The following is a 13,565-nucleotide window of genomic DNA, read 5'->3' on the forward strand; positions in this document are numbered from 1 at the left end:
AAAGAGAGGATTTGATTGAGCTCGAGGCCCGATCGGGTGGCTAGTGTAATAGTATGATCTAAGTAATAGAAACCTAAGAGGTAGTTGATCTGAGCGAGATAGCAAAAAGTAGATGAAGAATGAAGTGATTACTATGATAGTTGCAATAATTGCATTTTTATATAGCATGTGCATTGTTGTAATTCTGAGAGCAAAGCATGGTTTCATTAATTGCATAATCAGTATATATATATATCATATATGTATATATATAAGTATAATATATGAGTAATATTATATAATATAATATAATATATCATCGTATTATTGCTAACCCTGTATTTGCCTCCTTTGACACCTGATGGCCGAATTTCGCCCTTGGGGTACCCACTGAACCATGGAGTTGGTTTCATTGCCACTTGGTTTGGGGTGTTTACAGGTGCACGTGAAGCGGTCGCGCGGCTGGCGAGGAAATAGGCCATAGCTCCGTAGATTAACGCCCTACCCAGTAGACCAGAGCTAGAAGTACCCGTCGACATCGTTTATGGCTTTTAAGAAGATGAAAAGAATCACCATAACTGTATCAAATTGTAATAAGTAAATGTGGTAATAACTTAGATTGCATTCGGATGAAAAGAATGGTGTTGATGTAAATGTATGAATGTGAATGAAATGTAATAACAAGGATGTTTTATGTTTTTGATACGGTTCCTTATGCAATCATTGTATGTTGAATATGTTCCTGTTTGAACCTTATTTGTAATTGATCGATTGTGTGGCCTGATAGTGGTACAGGGGGAGACTCTGTGCCTAGTATAGGAGAAACCCTTATTCCGTCCGGCGGATCTATAACGAAATCGTGCCCAACGAACACATTAGACCTAAATAAGGTGGGAACGGAAGCGTGACAACCTTGCTGCTAGATAAAGTGTACCGTACACTTTGGTGTACCGGTTACATGATTACGCAGAGTAAACCCGAGAGCATTTCCTCAGGAGGATTTTACCAAAGTGTACCGGTACATCGCCTGGCGTGTACGATACATTTTTACGAAAATCTTAAAAACTCCGAGAGCGTCACTCTGCTCGGTGCTTGGGCTGGACCGTGACAACTCGATTGTTGTACCTTAACTTGCTCATTATGCAGTTTTAGCTCCGATCGACTCTACTTCGCCGGCGATGCTAAAATCTTTCTAACGTCTTTCTAAAACTTACGTTTGCCTTCAACTCATTGAAGGCTATGCAACTGTCCACCATCTTTTCGCATACTTTAGTTAAATTTGGCTAAAAGTTTCGTAATTTCTTCCGATTTCAACATGTAAATTTCCCGCCCCTTAAATTATGTTTGTCCGCAAAAACTAACTTAATTGCAACTAAGATTCAACCTCAAGGTATTCCGCAAATGAGAAAATGAATTGTTCTCGTCATCATGTCTCCCCACCTCCACACGTTTCTTCGCCGTCGTCGTGCTCTGCTACTCAATGAACTTTAACCATACGGAATTTCACGATTCCGTAGCTTCGCACCTCTCGATCATAATGTACGCCAGGTCACTCCTGTATGTCCATATCTCTTGAGCTCTATCGTTATAGATGAAATAATGCTCGCGGATCATGGACACTACTTGCAGAGATGGATACAATGAAATACGTCGTGCACAGCACCCGCAAGCCTCGATGGTAATGCTACTTTGTAAGCCACCGCACAATCCTTTCAAGATTCAAAGGGGTTCGACATATCAGGGATTAGCTTCCCGCCCACAACGCCGGGCCGCGAACCCTGACCGCTCGCATACTGGCGAAACTTTAGAAATACGCGCTCCAACGCGCTGACTTCGATGTCCTTCCATTCGCTGTCCGCAATAAACTTTTGTGCCGAGATTCGCCGTCGACAGTCTTGTCCGGGCAAAGAAACTTTCTCCTCCGTCTCTCGACCATATCGGGCTCAAGAGCAACTCTCCGTCGCCCATATCGCTGCTAATGAACAGCGAGCGATCATTTCCTTCCATAAAGGGCCTCAATGGTGTCTGTAAGGACTGAATTTTGAGCGTGCAACTAAACTCTCTGTTGACGATGTTTATGTGGTAATTCATTACACAAGCGGTTGCAGTTTCCAGGAGAAAACGAGTTAGAACGGAGAAGTTAACCGCGAATTTTTATTTTCAGCTTAAGTGAATAGTAAACTCCGGTTTTGCGGAAAGCCACGGAGTAGAGTTGGCTTCTGGTGCGTATCGGACTCCGTTCATAGCGATTCAATAGCTCGTTTTGATCAGTTCAGCTATTCTGGAACTAATGGCGCTGACGGATTTTAAGTTTGACGCACGAATTTTGAGAAAATCTAAAAATACATGTTTTATATGTATTTGTGCGTAGTTCTTCTTTTGGAGAGTTGGAACGGTTCTCGTCGCGAATCCGTGACCGATCGAGATGAACCAAAATGGTAGCTTTGTTGTCTCCATGGTTCTGATCGCACTGGTGCAATCCGTTCGCAAATCTGACGGACGGATTTGCGAAGATCGCACGTTGATCGAGGAGAGGTCGGCGATGGCAAAACGGTAATTTCGCAAAAGTCGCGACATTTTATGTACTATTTTACGCGAGATTGCATGTGGAGGGGTATTCGTGCATTTTATTCAAGCTGTGAGGGACTCGGAACGAAATATCGAGTTTGGAGGGACTTTTGCGCGATTTATCGCCTAACGTATTTAAAGGCTTCTAGGGTTTTCCAGGAAACCCTAACCCTTGGTTCCCTCCTCTTCCTTAACAGCCTTCTTCACGTTCCCCTGCTCTCCCCGCGCGCGCCCCGGCCGCCTGAGCATGCCGCCGGCTCCCGGAGCTGGCTGCTCCTCCACCTCCTCCATTGTTCCTTGCTTCACCACCCTTCACCCCCCACTTGTGCTACTACCAGGGTGAACCCTTACCCTCGGGCTCCACCTCTGACAGCAGGCCCAACCTCGGCGACCATCTCCGTCGGACGCCGCCACCACCGAGCGCCGCCGCCGCCGCCTTGGCAATCCTGCGGCCAAGCTCGGGCAGATCCGGTCGAGGTGGTTAGATCTCTCTCTCTCGCGCCGCCGCCGCCTAGGGTCGGCCGCGACGCCCTCCCCCGACCTCCGGCACCCCCTCCCCCGGCCGGAAGGGTCGCCGCCGCCGCCACACGCCTTGGGCGCCGCCGCCCAGGGCTGCAGACCGAGTCAAGCTCGGCGCGGTTGTGCCCGAGCCGCGGGCTGCCGCTGCCGTCGCCCGCCGCCTCCTCCTCCCCCTGCGGCCTCTGGGGACCCGCTGCCGACGCCCCCGACCTGCCCCAGCCGCCGCCGTGGCTGCAGCAGCCCCCGGACCCGAGGCCTTGCACGTGCGGGCTCAAGTCTCTCAGCCGTCGCCGCCACCGCTCCCCGCCGCAAACTGAGGTGAGCATCGTGTTCCTCACCTACCCCGCACCCATCCCTGGCCGCCGCGCGTGCCTTCGTGCCGCCGGAAGTCGGCCGGAGCGAGCTTGCTCCGGCCAAGCCCGAAATAGGGCTTAGTTTGGATGGTTTACTGTTCCGAGCAACCCGAGCCTCCCCGATCTCTGCAGAAGAGAGCACCATGATCGTAGCAAATTGCTGATCATCGTGCTCACTTTAGTTTTTGTCGGGGAGACTCCGTTCCTCTGTTTCGGCGGTGTCGACCTTGTCGAGCCTTTTTGGCTGCTGTTTTGGGTTTGCGCACGCTTATCCGGAGATCCGAGGCTATTCTAATGCCTCCGGAGGTGAGCACGGTGATCGTTGGTCAGTTCTGATCACAGTGCTCACCTTACTTTGGATCAGCGGATGTCGTATCGGCCTGTTCGGCGCGATTTTCCCCGACTGCGTGTTGTTCGCTGAACCTTCGGGTTGCTCCCGCGCTTCCCACAGTGAGCTATTGTGCTCCAGATCATGAGCACGGTCTCCGGTGCGTCGAGACCTGTCAGTACGTGTCACGGCGGACCTTGGAAGTCCTCAGTTTGCGTGAACGAGCCATGTTATCGCCCGATTTACATAAAAATTAGGATTTTATGTAAATATAGGGGCTTTTGTGCAGTTGTGCGCCTTGTGGCTACTGTGGGCAGTGTATAGGTGTGAGTGGTGACCTCTGGACTGATTGTCCATGATCCGTTAGCTTTTGCAGAAATCGAAGAGTTGATTTCGATGCGTTTTGCGGCGAAATTCGCCGAAAGAATGCGGTTTCGGTTCGGATTTCTTCCGACGTCGTTTGGTTGCTCTGCGAGTAGTCGCTAAGCCTTGTTGGCTGGTCACCATCACCACATTGTGGGTTCGGTGATGACAGGTGAGTGACGGTGGGTTCCGGTTTGACACTTTCGGGAACCCATGTTCGTATAATTATCCGGCGATAATTGTGTAGTGGTGTTATCTTGTGTTTGCTGCCAAAACATCCAAATTGGAGTGTTTTGGGGCAGCAGGTGACTCGTGACACGAGTTGGTGAGTTTCGGGACACTTAGTGGGTCCCGACGGCCCGACGGCGTCCGGTGTGGTTTTCGAGACTTCCGACGAGTTACGGTAATCGGTATTGGGAAACTGATCTTCGTGAAATTATTTGTGGGGTTGTGGATACTGTGGTTATTAGTTGTGGGTTAGATACTAACCCGATGGACCCTCTATAGGTCCTGTCGACATTCTTTTGCAGTCAGGAAACAGACGCGACATCCTTACAGGTGGGTCCTTTGATCCGACGTCGGTATAGTGGTGCACGCTTGGTGATGGTTTCTTACCCTTACTTTTCTGTTGTTACTATCGCATAGTATATTGAGCCTTGCACCCTTGTTTATTCGTTATACACTACTCGTTGTTTGCATGCTTAGTATCCCGAGTAGGAGTAGAGCAGTTCTATCTATATGCATATCTGTTGACCTAGTTGGTCTGTTGTTGCATTCCGTATCTTTTGACCTAGTTGGTCTGTTGTTGCATTCAGTATCTTTTGACTTAGTTGGTCGGTTGTTGCATTCCGTATCTATTGATCTAGTTGGTTGGTTGTTGCATTCCGTATCTGTTGACCAGGTTGGTCGATTCTCGTACTTCGTATTGTTGACCCGGTTGGTGGTTTCTTGTACTTCGTATCAGTGACCTGGTTGGTCGGTTCCTTGACTTCTGTCGTTCGATGACCGTTACGGTCGATGTACCCTAGAGGGGTTGGATTGTTGGCTAATGGCTGATGGTAGTTCTGAATTCTATTGATACACCTTGATGACCCATTCGTCGATTCGTTGTGCATATATCCTAGTTGACCTGAGTGGTCAGTCCTTGTGGTTCATTGAGTAGTATTTGCATATGTTTGAGAGGATGATGATGTTGTCCCATCCTAGTTGACCTAAGTGGTCAGTTCTTGTGCTTCCTTACAGTTGATAACCTATACGGTCGATGAGCCCTGTAGGCAGGATTGTCGGCTAGTTGCCGGCGTTTGGCCTTTGAGCATATCAGTATTGACCACCCGATACTCGTTCGCATTTCACGATCACCAGCGGTCTGATCCACCGCAAGAGGGTGTTCTTTTTCGAAAAACTGGTGGCTTGTGTCAACCCGTGAGCCCCAGAGGAGTTATATGCTTTCAGCCTGAGGTGTTGGGTACCGATATGGCTTGTTTCTGGCAGAGTAGATATGGCATAGGCCTGAGGTGTTGCGTACCAATACGGCCATTACAGATTGGGTATTTTGGACTTATCGTCTAGTTGACGCATATAACTATAGTAGCGGTTGTCGCTTGTATACCTTCAGTTCTTTCGTTACATTGTCTTGCTACTATAGCCTTATTACATGTATATATTCAGTTGTTCATTACAGTAGCGGTAGTTGTACTTTCTTTCATATATATGTCTCATTCATTCATTATTATTGCTACTGTATTTTCTACTGACCCGTACTGTTGTTTAGCTCTTCCTGATCCGGTGAGTACTCCTCGCCTTCATCGGCTTGCGGTACCCACTGGGAGGGGAGACATGTTTACATGTTCTGACCTCCTCCACTATTTTTCAGGTATCGCAGACGGTGAGAGTAGAGACGAGACGTGAGACACGTTCGTAGTGGTCGCTAGAGCTTCCGACCCGGCTTGTTGGTTTAGTTCCTACCCTGTTTACTTGTGTTATTAATAGCTTTGATATTTCATGGTTCAGTTGGTTTATGTTATTCTAATTCATGTGGTTTTGAATGAACTATAGAACTTGTGGATTTTGTGAAAAGGAAAAAATAGTTTCTACCCCTCGTGGTAGCGTTTTAAAAAGAAAAGAGTTTTCGTGTGGGAAACAACTTTCAAAGGTTTCTTTTGTAGTTTTCATAACTTAGTATTTCAAAACCCGTTTCTGAGTTGGAAACGTTTTAACTAATTTATAGTTGTGATTTTATGTTCAAATCATGAATGTGAACCTGTGCTCAATGGTGTGTGGATATGTATAGATGTTGGATGTCTGTATGTTCAGTGTAGTGGTTGTATCCTGGTTATACTCTTGTACTTGTGCGACGCCGTGCAAATACAGGGGAGACTCTGTCCGTGTGAACAGTGGATTTCCTGTATTTGTGGCGTATCTGGCATACCCTGGGGTCAGGTTTTCAAAAAAAAAAATTTCTGCTGTGTTTCAAACTAAATGCCACCTCAGGGCGTGACAGATTAAAGTGGTATCAGAGCCAAGTTACAACCACAACACCATTCACAGGTTGTTTTGAAAAGTAAATGAACTGAACCATTGGTTAGGTTGACCCATAGGAAGACCTATGGTATATAGGCACGTGAGTGCGGGGTTTGGACTTGTGTCCGGGGTTGCATTCGAGTTGGGTAAACTCGGAGTGCATGGTTAATTCCGTATATGCTACGGTTTTCGCACAAGCTAGCTAGTGTCTTAGTCGGGAGTAGTGGCGGTGCTTCTTTTTGGACATTGAGTGGTGGGGCGGTGTTCCCCAGGGGTTTCCACTCCTGTCAGGTGGGGCCTTGAAGGGCCAGGTGATTTTCGGGCCTAGGCGAGTGTCTTAACTGCCGACGCCCGGGCCGCTCTTCCTACTTAAGACATGAGAGCTGTTGCGAGTGTCTCTACGGAGACGGCACTTAGACTAGTTACGGTCGCGACTTTAGTAGGGCTACTAGAGTGTAGCCCAGGGTTTGGATAGCGGTCGTTTCGGCGACTGCATTGTTAGTGTTGCTTCCGCAGATCTTTGGGTAGGGTTGCGATGCCTACCTCTCTTCCTTGATTGCTGATGAAATCAGCGGTTTGGGGCCTCTATCTGGGTAATTTGCCGATTAGAGTCACCAGTGGCTTGTGGATGTTGAAAGTTATAGTACTCCCTGTGAGTCGGTTCAGGGTCGTTCTAATTTCGAATGTCGACTTGTAAAGTCGATGTTTCGTTAGTAATGGTTGTAAGCTTCTGGTTCAGTGGAGAGGTATCAAGTGGCTTGATACTTTATCGCGTTGTGCTTCCAACTTGTTGTTGGTAGTGGATCTTCGGATATTTTGCTTTTCTTTTGATAAGTATATTGGCTGCAAACAATATACTGTCGAAAGATGGACGAAATACTATCTTTCCATTTGAGACTTATGGATTGGGTCGATGTGTTCTCTAGACTGTCTTGTGGGAAAAGCTAGAGTGATGGTCATCTCTGACCATGTGGCGAGCCTTGGATTATTCCCTGACAGGTTTTGCGCAATTGATTTATCGTCACTTCTGATGGTATTGACTTTGGTTCGAGGCTAGGTGATCGTTGGTCCTATTGTTGCGCCTTCCATAGTTAAAGAGTTTCTTGGTTAGTAGTCTCGGTTTGTTGTCGTGAGGTTTAGAATCAGTGGTTGAGTGACTTGAGCTTGGTTGTTGACTTTGTTTGTCACTATATGTGATAGCATGAAATGTTTGCGACTTGGCTTATCGTGCAAACCTTGGGTTGGCTTGCTTGTCCGGTTATTTGGTGACAAGTGCACCTTGGTTTCAATGAGACAGGTATTTAGGTGTTGCTCGGAACATCGATCTCTAGGGTCCCTTGTAGGACGGCAGCGACAGGGTCTCGAGGAGGCAGGTGTTGAGCATCACTGATGGTTAGTATTGCATTTGCGATTAGCGACCTGTGCATCAAGTGATGGACTTGCAAAGAGCATTTGGTGGTCTGTTGGTACCGGATTAAGTTTGAGGGGACAAAATTGTTTAGCTCAGTTGGTATTGTCAGTTGGATCTTTTGGTCAGGTGGAAAATGAGGTCTTGGACCTAGGACTATAGATTGTCACATGTGACTTTCCGTTAATGGAGGTTTGACTTTGGCTGTTTGTGTTTGTGTGATAACTGGTGGGAGATTGTGGTCTTCGAGGTGAGTGTTATCGACTCGTGTTTCTTCAACGTGAGCTAGCGACGTAGTCGAGTCGGTTACGGCTACACGGACCAAGATAAAGTGGATTTAGTGTTTCTGGGTGATGAACTGTTATCTCAGAATTTGCAAATTGGGATCGAATAATCCTAGTCGCGGTACTGTTTTTTTGTCCGCAAGTCATAGGATTGTGTTGATTCCGGTGAGTTTTGGTTCGTGGATTTTGGGTTGGTATGTTTCCTTGACTTGTCCGAGTAGAAACGTAGTCCTTGGTGTCTCCCCTTCTTCGGAGGTTGAGCTGTCCAAATGAATGGTGATTGACCAATTCTTAAAGGTGATATCGCATTGGTGGATCAATGTTTGAATCCGATTACGGTAGATACGTGGTCAAGTTTCGGGGACGAAACTTCTTTTAAGGGGGGGATAATATAAGGACTGAGATTTTGACAGTGCAACTAAACTCTCTGTTGACGATGTTTATGTGTGTAATTTCATTACACAAGCGGTTGTCAAGTTTCAGGAGAAAACGAGTTAGAACGGAGAAGTTACGCGATTTTTAATTTTCACTTAAGTGAATAGTAACTCCGGTTTTTCGGAGAAGCCACGGAGTAGAGTTGGCTTCTGGTGCGTATCGGACTCCGTTCATAGCGATTCAATAGCTCGTTTTGATCAGTTCAGCTATTCTGGAACTAATGGCGCTGACGGATTTTAAGTTTGACGCACGAATTTTGAGAAAATCTAAAAATACATGTTTTATATGTATTTGTGCGTAGTTCTTCTTTTGGAGAGTTGGAACGGTTCTCGTCGCGAATCCGTGACCGATCGAGATGAACCAAAATGGTAGCTTTGTTGTCTCCATGGTTCTGATCGCACTGGTGCAATCCGTTCGCAAATCTGACGGACGGATCTGCGAAGATCGCACGTTGATCGAGGAGAGGTCGGCGATGGCAAAACGGTAATTTCGCAAAAGTCGCGACATTTTATGTACTATTTTACGCGAGATTGCATGTGGAGGGGTATTCGTGCATTTTATTCAAGCTGTGAGGGACTCGGAACGAAATATCGAGTTTGGAGGGACTTTTGCGCGATTTATCGCCTAACGTATTTAAAGGCTTCTAGGGTTTTCCAGGAAACCCTAACCCTTGGTCCCCTCCTCTTCCTTAACAGCCTTCTTCACGTTCCCCTGCTCTCCCCGCGCGCGCCCCGGCCGCCTGAGCATGCCGCCGGCTCCCGGAGCTGGCTGCTCCTCCACCTCCTCCATTGTTCCTTGCTTCACCACCCTTCACCCCCCACTTGTGCTACTACCAGGGTGAACCCTTACCCTCGGGCTCCACCTCTGACAGCAGGCCCAACCTCGGCGACCATCTCCGTCGGACGCCGCCACCACCGAGCGCCGCCGCCGCCGCCTTGGCAATCCTGCGGCCAAGCTCGGGCAGATCCGGTCGAGGTGGTTAGATCTCTCTCTCTCGCGCCGCCGCCGCCTAGGGTCGGCCGCGACGCCCTCCCCCGACCTCCGGCACCCCCTCCCCCGGCCGGAAGGGTCGCCGCCGCCGCCACACGCCTTGGGCGCCGCCGCCCAGGGCTGCAGACCGAGTCAAGCTCGGCGCGGTTGTGCCCGAGCCGCGGGCTGCCGCTGCCGTCGCCCGCCGCCTCCTCCTCCCCCTGCGGCCTCTGGGGACCCGCTGCCGACGCCCCCGACCTGCCCCAGCCGCCGCCGTGGCTGCAGCAGCCCCCGGACCCGAGGCCTTGCACGTGCGGGCTCAAGTCTCTCAGCCGTCGCCGCCACCGCTCCCCGCCGCAAACTGAGGTGAGCATCGTGTTCCTCACCTACCCCGCACCCATCCCTGGCCGCCGCGCGTGCCTTCGTGCCGCCGGAAGTCGGCCGGAGCGAGCTTGCTCCGGCCAAGCCCGAAATAGGGCTTAGTTTGGATGGTTTACTGTTCCGAGCAACCCGAGCCTCCCCGATCTCTGCAGAAGAGAGCACCATGATCGTAGCAAATTGCTGATCATCGTGCTCACTTTAGTTTTTGTCGGGGAGACTCCGTTCCTCTGTTTCGGCGGTGTCGACCTTGTCGAGCCTTTTTGGCTGCTGTTTTGGGTTTGCGCACGCTTATCCGGAGATCCGAGGCTATTCTAATGCCTCCGGAGGTGAGCACGGTGATCGTTGGTCAGTTCTGATCACAGTGCTCACCTTACTTTGGATCAGCGGATGTCGTATCGGCCTGTTCGGCGCGATTTTCCTCGACTGCGTGTTGTTCGTTGAACCTTCGGGTTGCTCCCGCGCTTCCCACAGTGAGCTATTGTGCTCCAGATCATGAGCACGGTCTCCGGTGCGTCGAGACCTGTCAGTACGTGTCACGACGGACCTTGGAAGTCCTCAGTTTGCGTGAACGAGCCATGTTATCGCCCGATTTACATAAAAGTTAGGATTTTATGTAAATATAGGGGCTTTTGTGCAATTGTGCGCCTTGTGGCTACTGTGGGCAGTGTATAGGTGTGAGTGGTGACCTCTGGACTGATTGTCCATGATCCGTTAGCTTTTGCAGAAATCGAAGAGTTGATTTCGATGCGTTTTGCGGCGAAATTCGCCGAAAGAATGCGGTTTCGGTTCGGATTTCTTCCGACGTCGTTTGGTTGCTCTGTGAGTAGTCGCTAAGCCTTGTTGGCTGGTCACCATCACCACATTGTGGGTTCGGTGATGACGGGTGAGCGACGGTGGGTTCCGGTGTCGAATTTGACACTTTCGGGAACCCATGTTAGTACAATTATCCGGCGATAATTGTGTAGTGGTGTTATCTTGTGTTTGCTGCCAAAACATCCAAATTGGAGTGTTTTGGGGCAGTAGGTGACTCGTGACACGAGTTGGTGAGTTTCGGGACACTTAGCAGGTCCCGATGGCGTCCCGGTGTGGTTTTCGGGACTTCCGGCGAGTTACGATAATCGGTATTGGAAAATCGATCTTCGTGAAATTGTTTGTGGGGTTGTGGATACTGTGGTTATTAGTTGTGGGTTAGATACTAATCCGGTGGACCCTCTATAGGTCCTGTCGACATTCTTTTGCAGTCAGGAAACAGACGCGACATCCTTACAGGTGGGTACTTCGATCCGACGTCGGTACAGTGGTGCGCGCTTGGTGATGGTTTCTTACCCTTACTCTTCTGTTGTTACTATCGCATAGTATATTGAGCCTTGCACCCTTGTTTATTCGCTATACACTACTCGTTGTTTGCATGCTTAGTATCCCGAGTAGGAGTAGAGCAGTTCTATCTATATGCTTATTTGTTGACCTAGTTGGTCTGTTGTTGTATTCCGTATCTGTTGACCTAGTTGGTCTGTTGTTGCATTCAGTATCTGTTGACTTAGTTGGTCGGTTGTTGCATTCCGTATCAGTTGATCTAGTTGGTTGGTTGTTGCATTCTGTATCTGTTGACCAGGTTGGTCGATTCTCGTACTTCGTATTGTTGACCCGGTTGGTGGTTTCTTGTACTTCGTATCAGTGACCTGGTTGGTTGGTTCCTTGACTTCTGTCGTTCGATGACCGTTGTGGTCGATGTACCCTAGAGGGGTTGGATTGTTTGCTAATGGCTGACGGTAGTTCTGAATTCTATTGATACACCTTGATGACCCATTCGTCGATTCGTTGTGCATATATCCTAGTTGACCTGAGTGGTCAGTCCTTGTGGTTCATTAAGCAGTATTTGCATATGTTTGAGAGGATGATGATGTTGTCCCATCCTAGTTGACCTGAGTGGTCAGTTCTTGTGCTTCCTTACAGTTGATGACCTATACGGTCGATAAGCTCTGTAGGCAGGATTGTCGGCTAGTTGCCGACGTTTGGTCTTTGAGCATATCAGCATTGACCGCCCGATACTCGTTCGCATTTCACGATCACCAGCGGTCTGATCCACCGCAAGAGGGTGTTCTTTTCCGAAAAAGTGGTGGCTTGTGTCAACCCGTGAGCCCTAGAGGGGTTATATGCTTTCAGCCTGAGGTGTTGGCTACCGATATGGCTTGTTTCTGTCAGAGTAGATGTGGCATAGGCCTGAGGTGTTGCGTACCAATACGGCCATTACAGATTGGGTATTTTGGACTTATCGTCTGGTTGACGCATATAACTATAGTAGCGGTTGTCGCTTGTATACCTTCGGTTCTTTCGTTACATTATCTTGCTACTGTAGCCTTGTTACATATATATATTCAGTTGTTCATTACAGTAACGATAGTTGTACTTTCTTTCATATATATGTCTCTTTCATTCATTATTATTGCTACTGTATTTTCTATTGACCGATACTGTAGTTTAGCTCTTCCTGATCCGGTGAGTACTCCTCACCTTCGTTGGCTTGCGGTACCTACTGGGAGGGGAGACATGTTTACATGTTCTGACCTCCCCCACCATTTTTCAGGTATCGCAGGCGGTGAGAGTAGAGACGAGACGTGAGACACGTTCGTAGTGGTCGCTAGAGCTTCCGACCCGGCTTGTTGGTTTAGTTCCTACCCTGTTTACTTGTGTTATTAATAGCTTTGATATTTCATGGTTCAGTTGGTTTATGTTATTCGAATTCATGTGGTTTTGAATGAACTATAGAACTTGTGGATTTTGTGAAAAGGAAAAAATAGTTTTCTACCCCTCGTGGTAGCGTTTTAAAAAGAAAAGAGTTTTCGTGTGGGAAACAACTTTCAAAAGATTTTTTTTTGTAGTTTTCATAACTTAATATTTCAAAACCCGTTTCTGAGTTGGAAACGTTTTAACTAATAGTTGTGATTTTATGTTCAAATCATGAATGTGAACCTGTGCTGAATGGTGTATGGATATATATAGATGTTGGGTGTCTGTATGTTCAGTGTAGTGGTTGTATCCTGGTTATACTCTTGTACTTGTGCGACGCCGTGCAAATACAGGGGAGACTCTGTCCGTGTGAACAGTGGATTTCGTGTATTTGTGGCGGATCTGGCATACCCTGGGATTAGGGTTTCAAAAAAAAAATTTCCGCTGTGTTTCAAACTAAATGGCACCCCGGGGCGTGACAGGCGCCATCGCGATGCTTTCTTGATAGCTATTATTATATGCGAATTCCACCATTGGTAAGTGACCATGCCATCCGCCCTTGTAGTCAAGTACACACGCTCGAAACATATCCTCAAGTATTTGAATAGTCCTCTCCGATTGACCGTCACTTTGAGGATGAAATGCCGTACTAAAGTCGAGCCGTGTGCTCAACGCATCTTGCAAGCTCTTCCAAAAATGAGATGTGAACTTAGGGTCTCGATCCGATACAA

General features: G+C 48.2%; 1 protein-coding gene across 1 annotated transcript in view; it reads left to right on the top strand.

Moving 5' to 3' along the window:
• LOC109711358 (formin-like protein 14) overlaps nt 1-12,599 on the top strand; it is a 14,209-nt gene extending 1,610 nt beyond the window's left edge. The window contains exons 2-4 of the mRNA XM_020234395.1: nt 2,707-3,384; nt 9,415-10,092; nt 12,585-12,599. Coding sequence (XP_020089984.1) covers nt 2,707-3,384; nt 9,415-10,092; nt 12,585-12,599 — 1,371 coding nt within the window. The remainder of the gene's footprint in view (nt 1-2,706; nt 3,385-9,414; nt 10,093-12,584) is intronic.

The sequence above is a fragment of the Ananas comosus genome, linkage group 1 (genome assembly GCF_001540865.1).
Source record: "Ananas comosus cultivar F153 linkage group 1, ASM154086v1, whole genome shotgun sequence".
Taxonomy (NCBI): Eukaryota; Viridiplantae; Streptophyta; class Magnoliopsida; order Poales; family Bromeliaceae; genus Ananas; species Ananas comosus.